Source organism: Echiichthys vipera, assembly GCF_963691815.1.
Source record: "Echiichthys vipera genome assembly, chromosome: 18".
Lineage (NCBI taxonomy): Eukaryota > Metazoa > Chordata > Actinopteri > Perciformes > Trachinidae > Echiichthys > Echiichthys vipera.
The window spans coordinates 26,843,799-26,856,894 of NC_139843.1; the positions used below are offsets into that span (position 1 = coordinate 26,843,799).

A 13,096-nucleotide genomic window follows, 5' to 3' on the forward strand; every position below is an offset into this window, starting at 1 on the left:
AATATTGAAACTTTGCCAGTCACAGATTCATGTAAGTCCCTCAAAAAGGCCTGTCGTCCATGTAAAACAAGTGCACCAGAGGACAGGATTATGAGAAGACTCTCAATGGGGAAATAGTTCAACACTGCAGCTGGAGTTGGTCTCCAGTTCAGTGCTGAACAGGGCAAGGATCTGTCTCTGCACACAGTGTCTTGCTGTTAAGACTTTTTGGACTTAAAGCCCTGTAACAATATCTGGGAAATCCTTACCCAGCCAGGCAGACATTTCCACAAAACATTCAGGCAAAAAAGGTACAAAGTCCAAAAAACATCCAGGCAAAAAAAACAGGTGGTTTTACAGAAGTATAAAAAACAAGACTATACTTATGACCAAGACTCGTCAAGACTCGGAAGCCAGAAAACAAAGAGAACCAAACTCAAGAACTCTGAACTCTACTCACGTAAGTGGTGGCCTAGTGTCAAATCAAGACTGAGCAAAAACACAAAGGATCAGACAGCTTATACGGTCAGGTTAACAAGGCTCAGGTTGAAATAATGATTCTATTAGTGACAATAGAAATGTCACCAGTAAACAAGGCCAAAACAGGCATTAGACACGTAAAAGTTCTGACAAGCCCACTCATCAGCAGGACTCAAAGACTAGACTTGCCTTTGCTGAGGAGCATGTTGTGTGGACAGAGGAGAACTGGTCCTGACTGACTTCAGTGATGAGAGGACGTTCAGTTTATTATGGTCTGATGAAAAAATTGTTTGCGAAGGACTGAGGAAAGACTGAACCCAAAGTGTGTAAAGAACTCAGTTCAATTTAGAGGAGGAAGTGTCATGGTTTGGGGAATGTTTTCTGCAGCAGGAGTTGGGCCTCTTGTACGGCTACATGGCAGGATGAATGCAAATGTTGTTGTGAACCTCCTTCAGCAACATACAATACCTCCACTACAATTGTCTCCACCAGCTGCAAATTTCATACAAGACAATGCCCCCTGTCACACTGCAAAACAGGTGAAGCAGTTCTTTGAAGCTAAGAATATTGAAACAATGAAATGGCCAGAGTCCAGATCTAAACCCCATAGAGAATCTCTGGAAAATCCTTGGTGACAAAGTAATGTGTAAGAAACCCACTCCAGTTAGTGAACTGTGGAAGAGAGTGAAGAAGAATGGAACAAGATCAAACCAGAGCAGTGTGAGAAACTAGTGATATCCTGTGGGTGCAGATGTGCTGAAGTTATTCAAAGCTGTGGCCTCTACACTTCGTATTCATTTTCCTATAGAAGAAAACATTGTTGAAATATTCTCTTCTGACACAGTGGTTACTGTGCCTTGGTTATTTAAAAAAACAAGCTACAGCAGTGGTAAATCCACAGCTGATATTCTATCAAATTCTGAACAATAAAAATTAACAATATTTCAGAATAAATCAAGTAAGTTAATAATTTGTTCTCTAATTTTGATCTCCAATGTATATATATATATATATATATATATATATATATATATATATATATATATAAAGTATTACTTGAAGCTGTTTCATCTATTTGATAACTTGTATTTGCATGATTCTTGCACTTTTGGGGTGGTATCTTCATGGTTGAATGCACTTATAAGAAGTTGCTTTGGATAAAAAAGTGAACTAAATAAATGTAATGTATTAATCTTACATTTTCTCTCTGGGACAAAATGTGGTCTTGGCATTACTCCTGGGTCGATACGTATAAAAACCATTCATACACTACACTAATATTCACTCAGAACAACAGCAGAGAGGGACCAGAGGTGGAAGCATCAGGCATGAACGACCTTACCAAATAAGGATATCCTATGTCTGACAAGAACTCCCAGTTTGCAGAAAAGACTGAAAGGATTAAATGAAAGGAGAGAAGAGGAGGTAGAGAGGGAAGCAAAGAGAGATAAAAGAAAGTTATGAGACAATCAATCCAAAGAAAGACAAAGAGAGAGAATGAGAAAGACAACAAAGACGCATAGCCAGTCATACCCGAGCAATCGATTAGAAATAGTCTCTAACATGCACTCAATGTATTTTTCAACAATAAAACATGAGTGACACTGCAATACTGGCATCATTGGATTTCTATCTTTCTGTCATTGTCATTTGCCATACTCACCTGGTCACCATCTCCTTCTCCTTGTTGGAGGCGTGGCCTCCGCTGCTGATGGGATGGATGGCTGTTGACAGGAAGTAGAGTCTGTGGTTTTTAAAGTATTGATCCACCAATGGCAAGACAACCTGGGGGTTAAATGTCATAAGACACAGACTAATTACCTATCTGTCTGTATTTCAACTAGAGAACAATGGGTCTTATAGGACATTCCATGCACAGAATTTGTTTTATTTCACAACCAGTGAGTGGAATAAAAATACTACCTACATGCATTAAAGCTATGATTAAAAAAATGTAATTAAAATATAATTCTGTTGTTTTAATTTTGTCAAAAACACTGTGTTCACACTGCTGTTACAAACATTAACTCCTGGAAGTTACCCAGTAAAACCACTGGTCTGATATGTTGGTCACTGAGGGAGCTTGCTCAAGGGCACTTCAATGCTGCTATTTCACTTTCCCCATTGGTCACAAGCCCAGTTGCCTAATTTAAAGGTTGGATATGAATAATGAGCAGAACACCACTGTAATAATCCACTTTTCACTCCCACCGATAATGACAGCGTTTCTTTAAAAGACAACTCCGGCATGTTTATTTCACTCCATGCATAACATGCATACATTATCCAACTGCTTCCTGTCTACCTTCTCCCTCTCCGGGCTGCTCTGTTTACTATCCCATAACTCGCTGTGTCCTTAAAGGTAAAATCCCCTAGTACTGAACATTACTTCCCATTAACATTCCCAATAGAGAAAACATTACATTCCTGCAATAAAATTGAGGTTAAGGTTTCTTTGTAACAAATTCCACAGGAGGTATCATACTCGTGGCCTGAAGTTAACTTCCTTTGTGCCTAAAATAAAGGGGAACGACAAAAAAGCATAAAAATGGTTCTTAAACTTGTACACAATACGAATTAAAGTGCTGTTGAGTTATTAACCAACTTAATCTCATAATGACTAGAATGACTTACAACTGTGTCTGAGCTGGTGTGGCAGGCATTTCAAATAGAAAATAACAGAAATAAAAACAGCCAATCATCTCACTGATAGTCTCATTTATTTAGATAACACCCAACGGCAATCCATAAGTCACTGTTTCTTTGTCACTGTAGTGTCATTAGATACCCAGGTTCAACATTTTTTTTTTAGATTAACAATAAACATTACATTTATAACAAATGACTTACAAGTTTATGTTGCTTTTCAAGATAAGACATATTTTGACTATTTTGTCTGAATAACATTTAGATAAACAACAATAACGATCATAATGATTAACAGAAAGAAAGGTCAAACACTGATTGAAAAACCTTTTCACAGAGCATAGACCGAGGGCTCTGAGTCCTCAAAAGAGGAGGAGCACTCCCCTCTGCTTCCTATACTTGCCGTACATCACCTCATCACCACCTACAGACCCTGTTGAGCAGTGATCATTGTTCCTTTTGCTGCAGTGACTTGAAACGGCTCTGGATGGAAAGAGGGCTGGAATTTGTCTTTTTAGCAGCACATGGTCACCCACTTTCAAAGCAGGGGGTCAATTGTCTCAAGATCGTAGTCGTAACAACAAAAAATAATTCCACCAGTCTTCGTGCCAGGTCTGGAGACAGTATCCTACAGGAGACCGGAGTCTGTTTGAGCCTGTTTGAACCCATCCCCTCCGGCAAATCACACCATAAACACAAGTATTAGAGGAGTTTGACAGTTACCGTTACAGCTAAGTAAAGATGAAAGAGATCTTACTGATCAAGTAGGAACGTAGCCATCTGGGCGTGTGTTTTAATGCCATTGAACTCCTTTATTTCAGTCCATGGAGTGAATGCTATGCCTATATTGACTCTGGTTTTTGCCCCCTTCACTGAGGCTCCGAAGCAGCTGCAGGATTGGCAAACTCCATTTCACCCAGTGCCAGCCTACAGTAGCTGCACCCAACAACAGACAACCCTGGCAACCAGCAATGCCCAACGCTATTGGCTGCTACAATGGAAACAGAATGTGACAGAAAGTCAATTTCAAACCTGCCAAAAAATGTTTTAATACCAATTAAGACTAAATATATTTTTTGATGGAAAAGCAATACTTTCATTCTGTTTCCCTCAAAATGCCCAGTGGGTGGATTATTAAAAAAAAAAAATATATATATATATATAGCTTTTAATAAAGATTCTACATATTCAACCTTTAAAGCTGACCCTAATTCTATCATCAAATAATCAATCTATTTTACACAAGATTATAACCATTCAGGGCTCTAACTGTGGTCATACAACTGGCATAATACTTTATTTTAGTATAAATGGCATGTAACACCAATTGCAGCTATGCTGTATAGGGGACACCTATATGCAACAGTCATAGCTAAACTTGATTTTATGGCTTATGCTGCATGCACAGTGTGGAATTAGTGTTGCAGACAGGCTTGATGCTAACTGCTGGATGAAATCATTGTTTTAAGCACATTGTTATGAGCACGGATTTTCTCAAACAACAAACTCCAAACCCAAATACCCAACTGAATGATGAATGGAATAAAATTATGAGCTCTGACCTTCCCAAAGAACTTAATCTGTTGTTCATGAGGAATCTTCTCCCCCTTCGGCCTTGTTCCCAGATCTAAATGACAGAGCACAATCAAAGACAATACGGACTGATGTCTTAGTTGACAGTGGCACATGCAGCATGCTCCCATGAACTTTGCTACATTTTTCTTGTAATATGTTGTCTTTTGCCTTTGTTACTAGAGCATGTATGGCCAATGACAGGGATACACTCATCAACATCTGATATGGAAGTGCAGGGATTGGATTAAGTGTAGGGGACTGCATGCGGTAACTTCTCACCAGTCAGCCAGATCAGCCGGACCTAATGTCACCAAAGGCGAGGAGAGGGAGGAGCTTAGAGCTAGAGCTAGGCTGGGCCAGCTTGGACGTAGGGCTGTTCCACGACCCAGCCTGCTCCTGGTTAATGTCCGGTCGCAGGAAAGTGTAATGGATGAAATAGGACTCGAGCTGTGCCCACATCTTGAAAAGACTTGGCTCCAACAGGGGCCTGTTTCACAAAGCAGGTTAAAAAAACTCGGAGTCTAACCCTGAACTCTGAGTTGATCTACTCTGAGATAGGAAACTCTGAGTTTTCGGTTCCAGAATAGCAGATTTGCGTTAGGTTGATCAACTCAGAGTAGTTGGACCTGGAGTTAAGCGCGTGCACCACAAGTAAAAAAAGACAGCATCAATGGAGCCCTGATTCGACGAGTCACCATGGCAACGGGGAAGCGAAGGGCTATGCTACAACTGGAATTGGAAATATTAATGCGCTCATACGGGAGTTTGAGCATGTTTGCACAGCTGCAGCAGCAAAAGAAAGGGAGACGGTGCGGGAGAACATTGCTGCTCGGGTCAGTGCATAAGTTTAAATGTAGTCCTGTTGCAATCACAGTAATATCACAGGGGAAACTGCTTAAGTGGGAGCCTATTAGTTTATTTCATTTAAGTGCAACCCCGCGGGGGAGAAGCGCACTTGGCAGCAGCTTAAGATGAAACATAAAAACATACAGGTATTCAAACAGGTAAAACATCGGCAAAATCTCATGTTGACGCCTAATTTTGAGCATGTTTTACATGGTAAAGTAAATATAACCGTAAGTGGCTGTTTTTTATACAACATATAAATGTTGTATAAAAAACTCCCATTTGCAAAAAAACGCAGCGCAACACACAATATCTGCTGTGATATAAGAGCATTACTGGTTGTTACTGTTGGAAATGTAAGGAGGGGTGAGATGGACTGTGACATGAAACGGTGTTGTGCTGTATTCAGCCCCCTCGCATTATAGATGATATTCTGGATCAGAAGGCTATGAATTGCAGGAAAAGCTGAGATTATATTTAGGAAACGCTAAGTCAAATACATTCAACTTGCTCAAAAGATCCATTTCATTCATTTTGTAATTATGGCTGCAGTATATTAAGGACATCTTTTCGCGGTCTGATAATCATCTCCCGACGAATATTTAATTCTCTTTGCGGCAATGCGTCACCTTCATCCACGGGATCGTTATCAAAAGGACATGCCATGGTAGTGTAAATATTCACCACCTAATATAACTTCTAATGTAGGCCTACTGAATGATTTTTATACGTTGTATACAAAAACTCCCGTTTGCAAAAAAACGCAGCGCAACACACAATATCTGCTGTGATATGAAACGGTACCGCTCAAAAAGAGAATTGCCTGGAAATGCAAGAACATCTAAAATCAATAGTTTGATAATCATCTCCCGACGAATATTTAATTCTCTGTGCAGTAATTCTGCACCTTCATCCACGGGATCGTTATCAAAAGGACACGCCATGGTAGTGAAATAGTTGCGACCTAATATAACTTCTAATGTCTGATGTTTGCAGTGATTTTCTGAAAAACAGACGGAACTATACTACGCCAAAACTCGCCCGCTGACTGAATGAATGAGGAAATCAAACACTGTGTGTGGCTGAAAGAGGGCGGAGACAGAGAGAAACTCGAGGTTTGCTGAGTAAAACCTGGTCCCGACCAGGTTAGTTTCAGAGAGCATGTTACCATGGTAACTGACCGAGAGGTTAAGTTACCTCTCTTTGTGAAACAGGCTAGAGTTACCCCTCTGTCTCTGGTTTGAGTTACCTCCCTTTGTGAAACGGAAAACTCAGAGTTTCCCTCATTTCAGGGTTAACAGACTCAGAGATTTCACTAAACCTGCTTTGTGAAACAGGCCCCAGGACTCCGGTGGGACGTTGGGAGTTGGACTCTTTGTTTGCATCGGTGATGCTCAAACATACTCTACTCAACATATTTAAGTTGATGGATATTGTTTCCCTGGGGTTTATTTTATTATGTCATGATGCCGGCTACATTATCTGCTCAGAGAATTGACCATCTTTATGTTTTGTTTTTTTGTGTGGAATAGATTAACTACAGCTGCTTTTTGTTGCGCAATCCTGTGTTGTACAATAAAAATAAATTAACCTTGAATAGATTTACTTTGTACAATTCATCTGAATTTATCTGAACCGGGAGCAATATCTCATTCCCTAAAATATTTATGCAGTTCAATCTGTGATGCAAAGAATCCACCAAAAAGATTATTTAATGTGGCAGCAAACAACCCCTGGGGAAATAGCAGGGAAGTACACTTGCAACTCAAAGTGTGAAATGTATCATGTCATGTCAGTTATAATCACAGAAGGACCGGATATAATAAAGTACATAGTCCTGCAACCTTGTCCTAACAGTGCACGTTGCATCAGTAGCATTTGCCATTCTGAGTACAAACCACCACCTTGTGTCCTGCTGGTGTATCTTGCTGTACTATGAAACAACTATGAATTGTGCTTTTTGTATAACTTTCAGGTAGCTACCTAATAGGGTAATATGGCACTTTCCTCATTGCAACATCCTAATGAATCTAAACCAGAGATCAGGTACAGTATATACAATATGAACATTGCATTACATTCATTTTATTATTTTGTTTTGTTCATTATTCACAGAGTAACAGAAAAGTCTCACCAAACTCCATCATGTGTTGGTATGCCTGGTCTACATATGTGATGAGCTGCTGGAGGAAGGTGTAGGCAAATCGTTTCTCTATAGCTGGAGTGTCCAGCTCCTGCGACTTCACACCGCTGGAAACAACATACACACTCTTAAAGGAATGATCTGCCATTTCAGGAAATTTGAATTTTAAAGGAAAATGATTTTTCATGTTACTCTTCTTCACACGAGAGGATATACTATATTCATTTCCCACCAAAGTGTCCTTAGTGTGAGGGTGCGCAAGCGAAGGCTCTGCCAGTTGCTAGTCATCGTCTGAAACATGCAGCATATTATATAGATGATTGCGATTGGCCAGACTCAGGCCAGGTCTGCTGGAAATATGTCTGGACGGTAGTGGGAACAAATGGATCTGCCAGAGCAAATGAAACATGAGTTTGCCAATTAGTCTGACAACACAAAGCGAGTAAGAAGACAGAACTGGCCTGGGTCGTGCCAATCACAATATGTGGCATGTTTCAGATGATGACTTGACAACTTGCAGAGCCTTCGCACTTAAGGTAAAATATGTGAAAACTTGGTTTTTGGCTTGCGCACTCTCACACAAGAGACACTTTGGCGAGCATAAACTGAGCTCAGTAAAGCGGAGTGCCACTGAGACATTTTTGAAAACAACCAAAATGGCTGCAGCTGATGTGGAATTTTCTGTTAGTGTATTATTTTCAAATTCTGATGGTTAAAACAGCAACTCTCTCTCACAGACATATCGATGCTACACCATCACAGCTAATTTCTGCATGCTGTAGTCTGTTTACATTTGTCCGTGGTTTAGCAATACATTGTTTCGTTGCTCTGATTGGTTGTAGGTCCATCCAATTGTATCCAGATGCGTTTTGGTCTACGCCCTTTGATAACGCCCCTTGGACATCAAAAATCAACTAAAAGATTTTGGATTAACTGTGGTGATGTCAGGCTACTCTTTGTGGTATTTTAGGCTAAACACATCCCTAACCTTTTTGCTGGACACAAAGAGATGAAAGTGAAACAACTCTGGGTCAGACATTTTAGCAAACAAACATTCTTCCTAAAATGTCAGACTGTTCCTTGAAGTGTGTGAAAACAAACCCAGTAGAGATACACACTGTTAGTATGTCATCAGGCAAATCTCACAAATCAAACCTAATTTGAAATGCAGACGTAAAATCATCCCAGAGTCTTTTTTGGCAAATACAGTCAACAATTAGCCACCGAGACAATTTTTAATGTAGATAACAGCCGGCCGTGACTAACACTGATTAGCTTGGGGCAGTACAGTGAAGACATTAAAACAGCTTTTTTTTACCATTCATACTGCAAAAAAAATCCCAGGCAAAAAAAGAACCTGGGATGATTTTACCCTGGAATTTCACTTTACTTCAACCAATCATATTCATTCAAAATTACAGTATATTGTTCTTTACAGTACCTCCAATCTGTGTGTAAAGTGCAAAGCCTACTTCCTACCTGGATACAGTGTAACCGTTGATCTGAAGGAACTTGAGGACATCTTGTGCTTTTTCTCTGTCTGTAGATTTCTCTTTGGCAGTCAGTGTATCGTAGGGAACCAGCAGAGGATGGTTTCCTCCACCTGGAGATAACAGCAACACGGCAGGATGGAAAACAAAGATAACTGAGGCTGACACAAATGGGACCCCTGTTTGTCTGTGTACCCCTTTCATTGGCTAGGAAAGGTTAAACGCATGGCTATTTAACCAGCTGTGTTTGGGACATTGCCATCAGCTAAATTCTTCCCTGATTATTGAAGCATTTTGCCTCATCAGGATCTGCTGAAATCCACCAGATGAAGCAAAACACGTCATTTGACCTCCACTACGCTCCACAGGGATTTCCAGCAGGGAGGTAAACAAACACTATTCACGTCCACACACTGCCATGATACAGAGCTGGTTTAAAATGTAAGGTCTTTTTAATTAATTTTCTATGAGGGGCAGGAGGGCAGTTAGGGAGTCACGGAGCAACCTGACAATGGAGCGACTTGGGGGCGCAATCCAGTAAAACTGTTGTGGTTGTGCTTATCTCATGCACACACTCTCCCGCTGCCAGAGTTGAATTATCTTTAACTTTTTTCTATGCAGCATGCTGTGCACTTCAATGGACAAGAGACTGATCCCTGCAGTTTGCGAGTTCCCTGAAATATAGAACAGTGCAAGACACCAACAGAAGGGCGGAGCATCAAGACTGGATATATCAGGTAATGCCATGTTTTAACCTAAGCTAGGCTATCTATTCACATGAGGAGCACAGTGAGACCCTGCAGATCCAAGCCAGTATACAGGCGTGTTGCACACTGTCTGTAATGACTTAATGCTGAAACCCTGATCCAAAAGCTTTTGTTTCAATAAAAAAAATGTATGTGTGTATGTGTTGTGCTATATCCACCTTTGGCTTCCAGCACCATTTTCTTTTTCCTGGCCCAGATATTATGATAATTCTCTGCAAGCAGCTCTGCCATAGACTGGAGAAACACAATGTTAGACATACGTGCCTCTGTTACATTGCAAATATCAGTCCATCTATCAATCCACAACATTTTCTAGTTTCTATACTAATACCAATACTCTTCCTTAGTGCTATCACAGTCCACTTTAAGCTCAGGGATCAAACAAGTTTATATTTTATTTGTTCTTATAACCTACCTGCATGTCTCTAGACAGCGTAACATTGCTCATATCAATAGGTCTGGGGCTGAAAGTTGGAACTCCTTCAAAAGACAGCTGTGGAAGACAGGATACATATTCATGTATATAATAACTTTAGTGTGACTTGTTGCTGCTCATGGGAGAATGGTTGGGTCTCTGTAAATCATGAACAAGTCAGAGTGTGGTCTATAACTACTCCATATGTAAAGTGTCATGAGATAACTTTTGTTATGATTTGGCACTGTAAATTAAATTGAATTGAATATTGATGTCACTTTTACACAATCAAAGCATGAAGCTAATTTGTGTGTGCATGTGTGTAATTGTGCGTGCGCGCGCGTGGTGTGCGTGTGTGTGTGTGCGTGTGTGTGTGTGTGTGTGTGTGTGTGTGTGTGTGTGTGTGTGTGTGTGTGTGCGTGTGTGTGTGTGTGTGTGTGCGTTTGTGTATACCTGGCTGGCCTGTGATATCCTCCTGGACTTGTTGTGGAGGCTGGCGGGGTCACCCTCTCTGATCCTGTCGATGCTCCAGCCCCACGACAACATGGTCTTCAGAGACTCTCTGACTGGCCAACAATAAGCATCTTTATCCTACAAGATAATAACCAAACTTAGAACAAAAGCTGACAGCGAGTCAGTGCCTATAAAACTGCCATATTCTACAAGATACTTTAACCTATCAAAATATAGGTGAGTGCAAAGTGTGCAAGATACAGTACATCCATGCCATGACTCCATAAAGCTAATTTCCCAGGACATTTTCAGTGGCATATGGCTGCTTGCTCTGTAGTAAGAAAGTCCTCTAAATGCACTGCAAGTACTTTAAGTGCAAGTCATTAAAAAGACCTGTGCCAGTCTATGCCTATACAGCGTGTGAGGCAAGGCAAGACAAGAGTATATGTATAGCACAATTCAACAAGCTAATTCAAAGTGCTTCACACAAAACATTAAAAGCATTGGAAAAAAACACATATAAAATGTGCATAACATAATTAAAAGATCAGATAAGTTTTCGTCGCCACTGTGTGCACAAGATTTCTGGATTAATACTGTATACAATAACAACTATAATAATTTTATCAGTATTATTGTTAAAGCTAGTGTGACTTGTTGCTGCTTGTTGGGTCTCTGTAAATCATAAATAAGTCATAGAGTGTGGTCTTTACCTACTCCATATGTAAAGTGTTCTGACATAACTTTTGTTATGATTTGGCACTGTGAATAAAATGGAATTGAATTAAAAACACTGAATACCTAATTAACAACATAATACGTATGACCAAATTCTACATACATAAATGTTGACTGTTTAAAGTGTGGAATGCTTTTAAAAATGATTTCTCTTCACTGAATACATTTACAATATAAAGAAGGTACAAAGCTCCCCTGCCCAGAAACTTTACAATATTCTCTTAGAATACAATTTAATGTAACACTTTGCAAAGTTCCTTTTTTAAGTGCACTGCCCAACACGTTATGTACTCTTCTTACGTTGTGTTTATTTCCTTATATTTTATTTAATTTTTAAATGTTTTTTCTTTCTATGATCTATCTGTATCTGTTGTAAAGGATAAACAGAACTCATTTGGCGGTATGAACATCATTTTTAATATTATAATTGATGTATACTAAGAGTTGTGTCACTATAACATGTTTTATGATACAATTTTCAATAAAGCAAGTAAAAAAAACATTAACCTCTCTACTTCCAGTCTGTCCCCTTTATGTTCCCCTCTTAAATACACACACACACACACACACACACACACACACACACACACACACACACACACACACACACACACACACACACACACACACACACACACACACACACACACACACACACACACTCCTATTATACTTCTGTCCTTACTACAACCCTGACTCAGAAGTTGGAAGTTCACAATTTCCGAGTACAAGTGAACGCAGCATAACCAGCAGTGACGAGCTCAACCTGGGCAGACCAACCGCTGCTGACTGAGTAAAAAGCGTCACTAACATGGCAGCGAATTTGCATTTAGTAAGGGAATGTCTCCATGGACACAAATTGGAATACTCATCATCATTAGTTGGTCATATGACAATTACCATTGTTTTTCCCTTGTGTGCATGCGCAAAAGCTGCAGCCTGTTTCTACTCCAGCCTTTGAGTTTGCTTTTTTAAACTTCCTTAAATTGTATTCTCTTTTTGTTTGTTCTGTTTCTTCACCCTAACTTCCGTGAAGTTCTGCCCTCTACAATGAGGTTACTTTCGCTAGTTTTCATGTTTTTTTCGTGCTGTTTGTATCAATGCCGCTTCAACCGGGACACGCTGCCTTTGTTTACTCCGGAGAACAGCTGATGGATCTAATGCCGACCGGCATTGGGCCAGACCAGCTGAGATTCCACCCGAACTCTGGAGAAAAACACACCAGGGATGCAGAGGTGGGAAGCAACGTCGAGGCAATGGTGGAGGTTCGAGACGGGACCGGCTTATGGGGAGGAGAAGATTTAAGATGTGTCTCCCCTCTGTTCGGATTGGGAAATGTACAGTCTCTCTACAACAAAATGGATGAACGGATAGTGCTAACGCAGAGCCACCCGGAGTATCGTGAGTGCAGTCTGATGTATTTCACAAAGACATGGCTGCACAGGGACAATACGGACCAGAACGTCTTGGTTGATGGCTTCCACACCATTCGGGCTGACCAGGACTGCACCGAGAGCAGCAAGCGGAAAGGAGGCCATTCTAGTAAACAGTAGATGGTTTAATC

At 40.3% G+C, this 13,096-nt stretch overlaps 1 protein-coding gene across 1 annotated transcript in view; it reads right to left on the bottom strand.

Moving 5' to 3' along the window:
- ryr2a (ryanodine receptor 2a (cardiac)) overlaps positions 1 to 13,096 on the bottom strand; it is a gene marked incomplete at its 5' end in the record, with an annotated part of 336,158 nt that overhangs the window by 101,572 nt on the left and 221,490 nt on the right. Inside the window, 8 exons of the mRNA XM_083932619.1 lie at positions 1,802 to 1,851; positions 2,123 to 2,244; positions 4,668 to 4,732; positions 7,661 to 7,776; positions 9,149 to 9,272; positions 10,085 to 10,160; positions 10,342 to 10,419; positions 10,795 to 10,932. Coding sequence (XP_083788745.1) covers positions 1,802 to 1,851; positions 2,123 to 2,244; positions 4,668 to 4,732; positions 7,661 to 7,776; positions 9,149 to 9,272; positions 10,085 to 10,160; positions 10,342 to 10,419; positions 10,795 to 10,932 — 769 coding nt within the window. The remainder of the gene's footprint in view (positions 1 to 1,801; positions 1,852 to 2,122; positions 2,245 to 4,667; positions 4,733 to 7,660; positions 7,777 to 9,148; positions 9,273 to 10,084; positions 10,161 to 10,341; positions 10,420 to 10,794; positions 10,933 to 13,096) is intronic.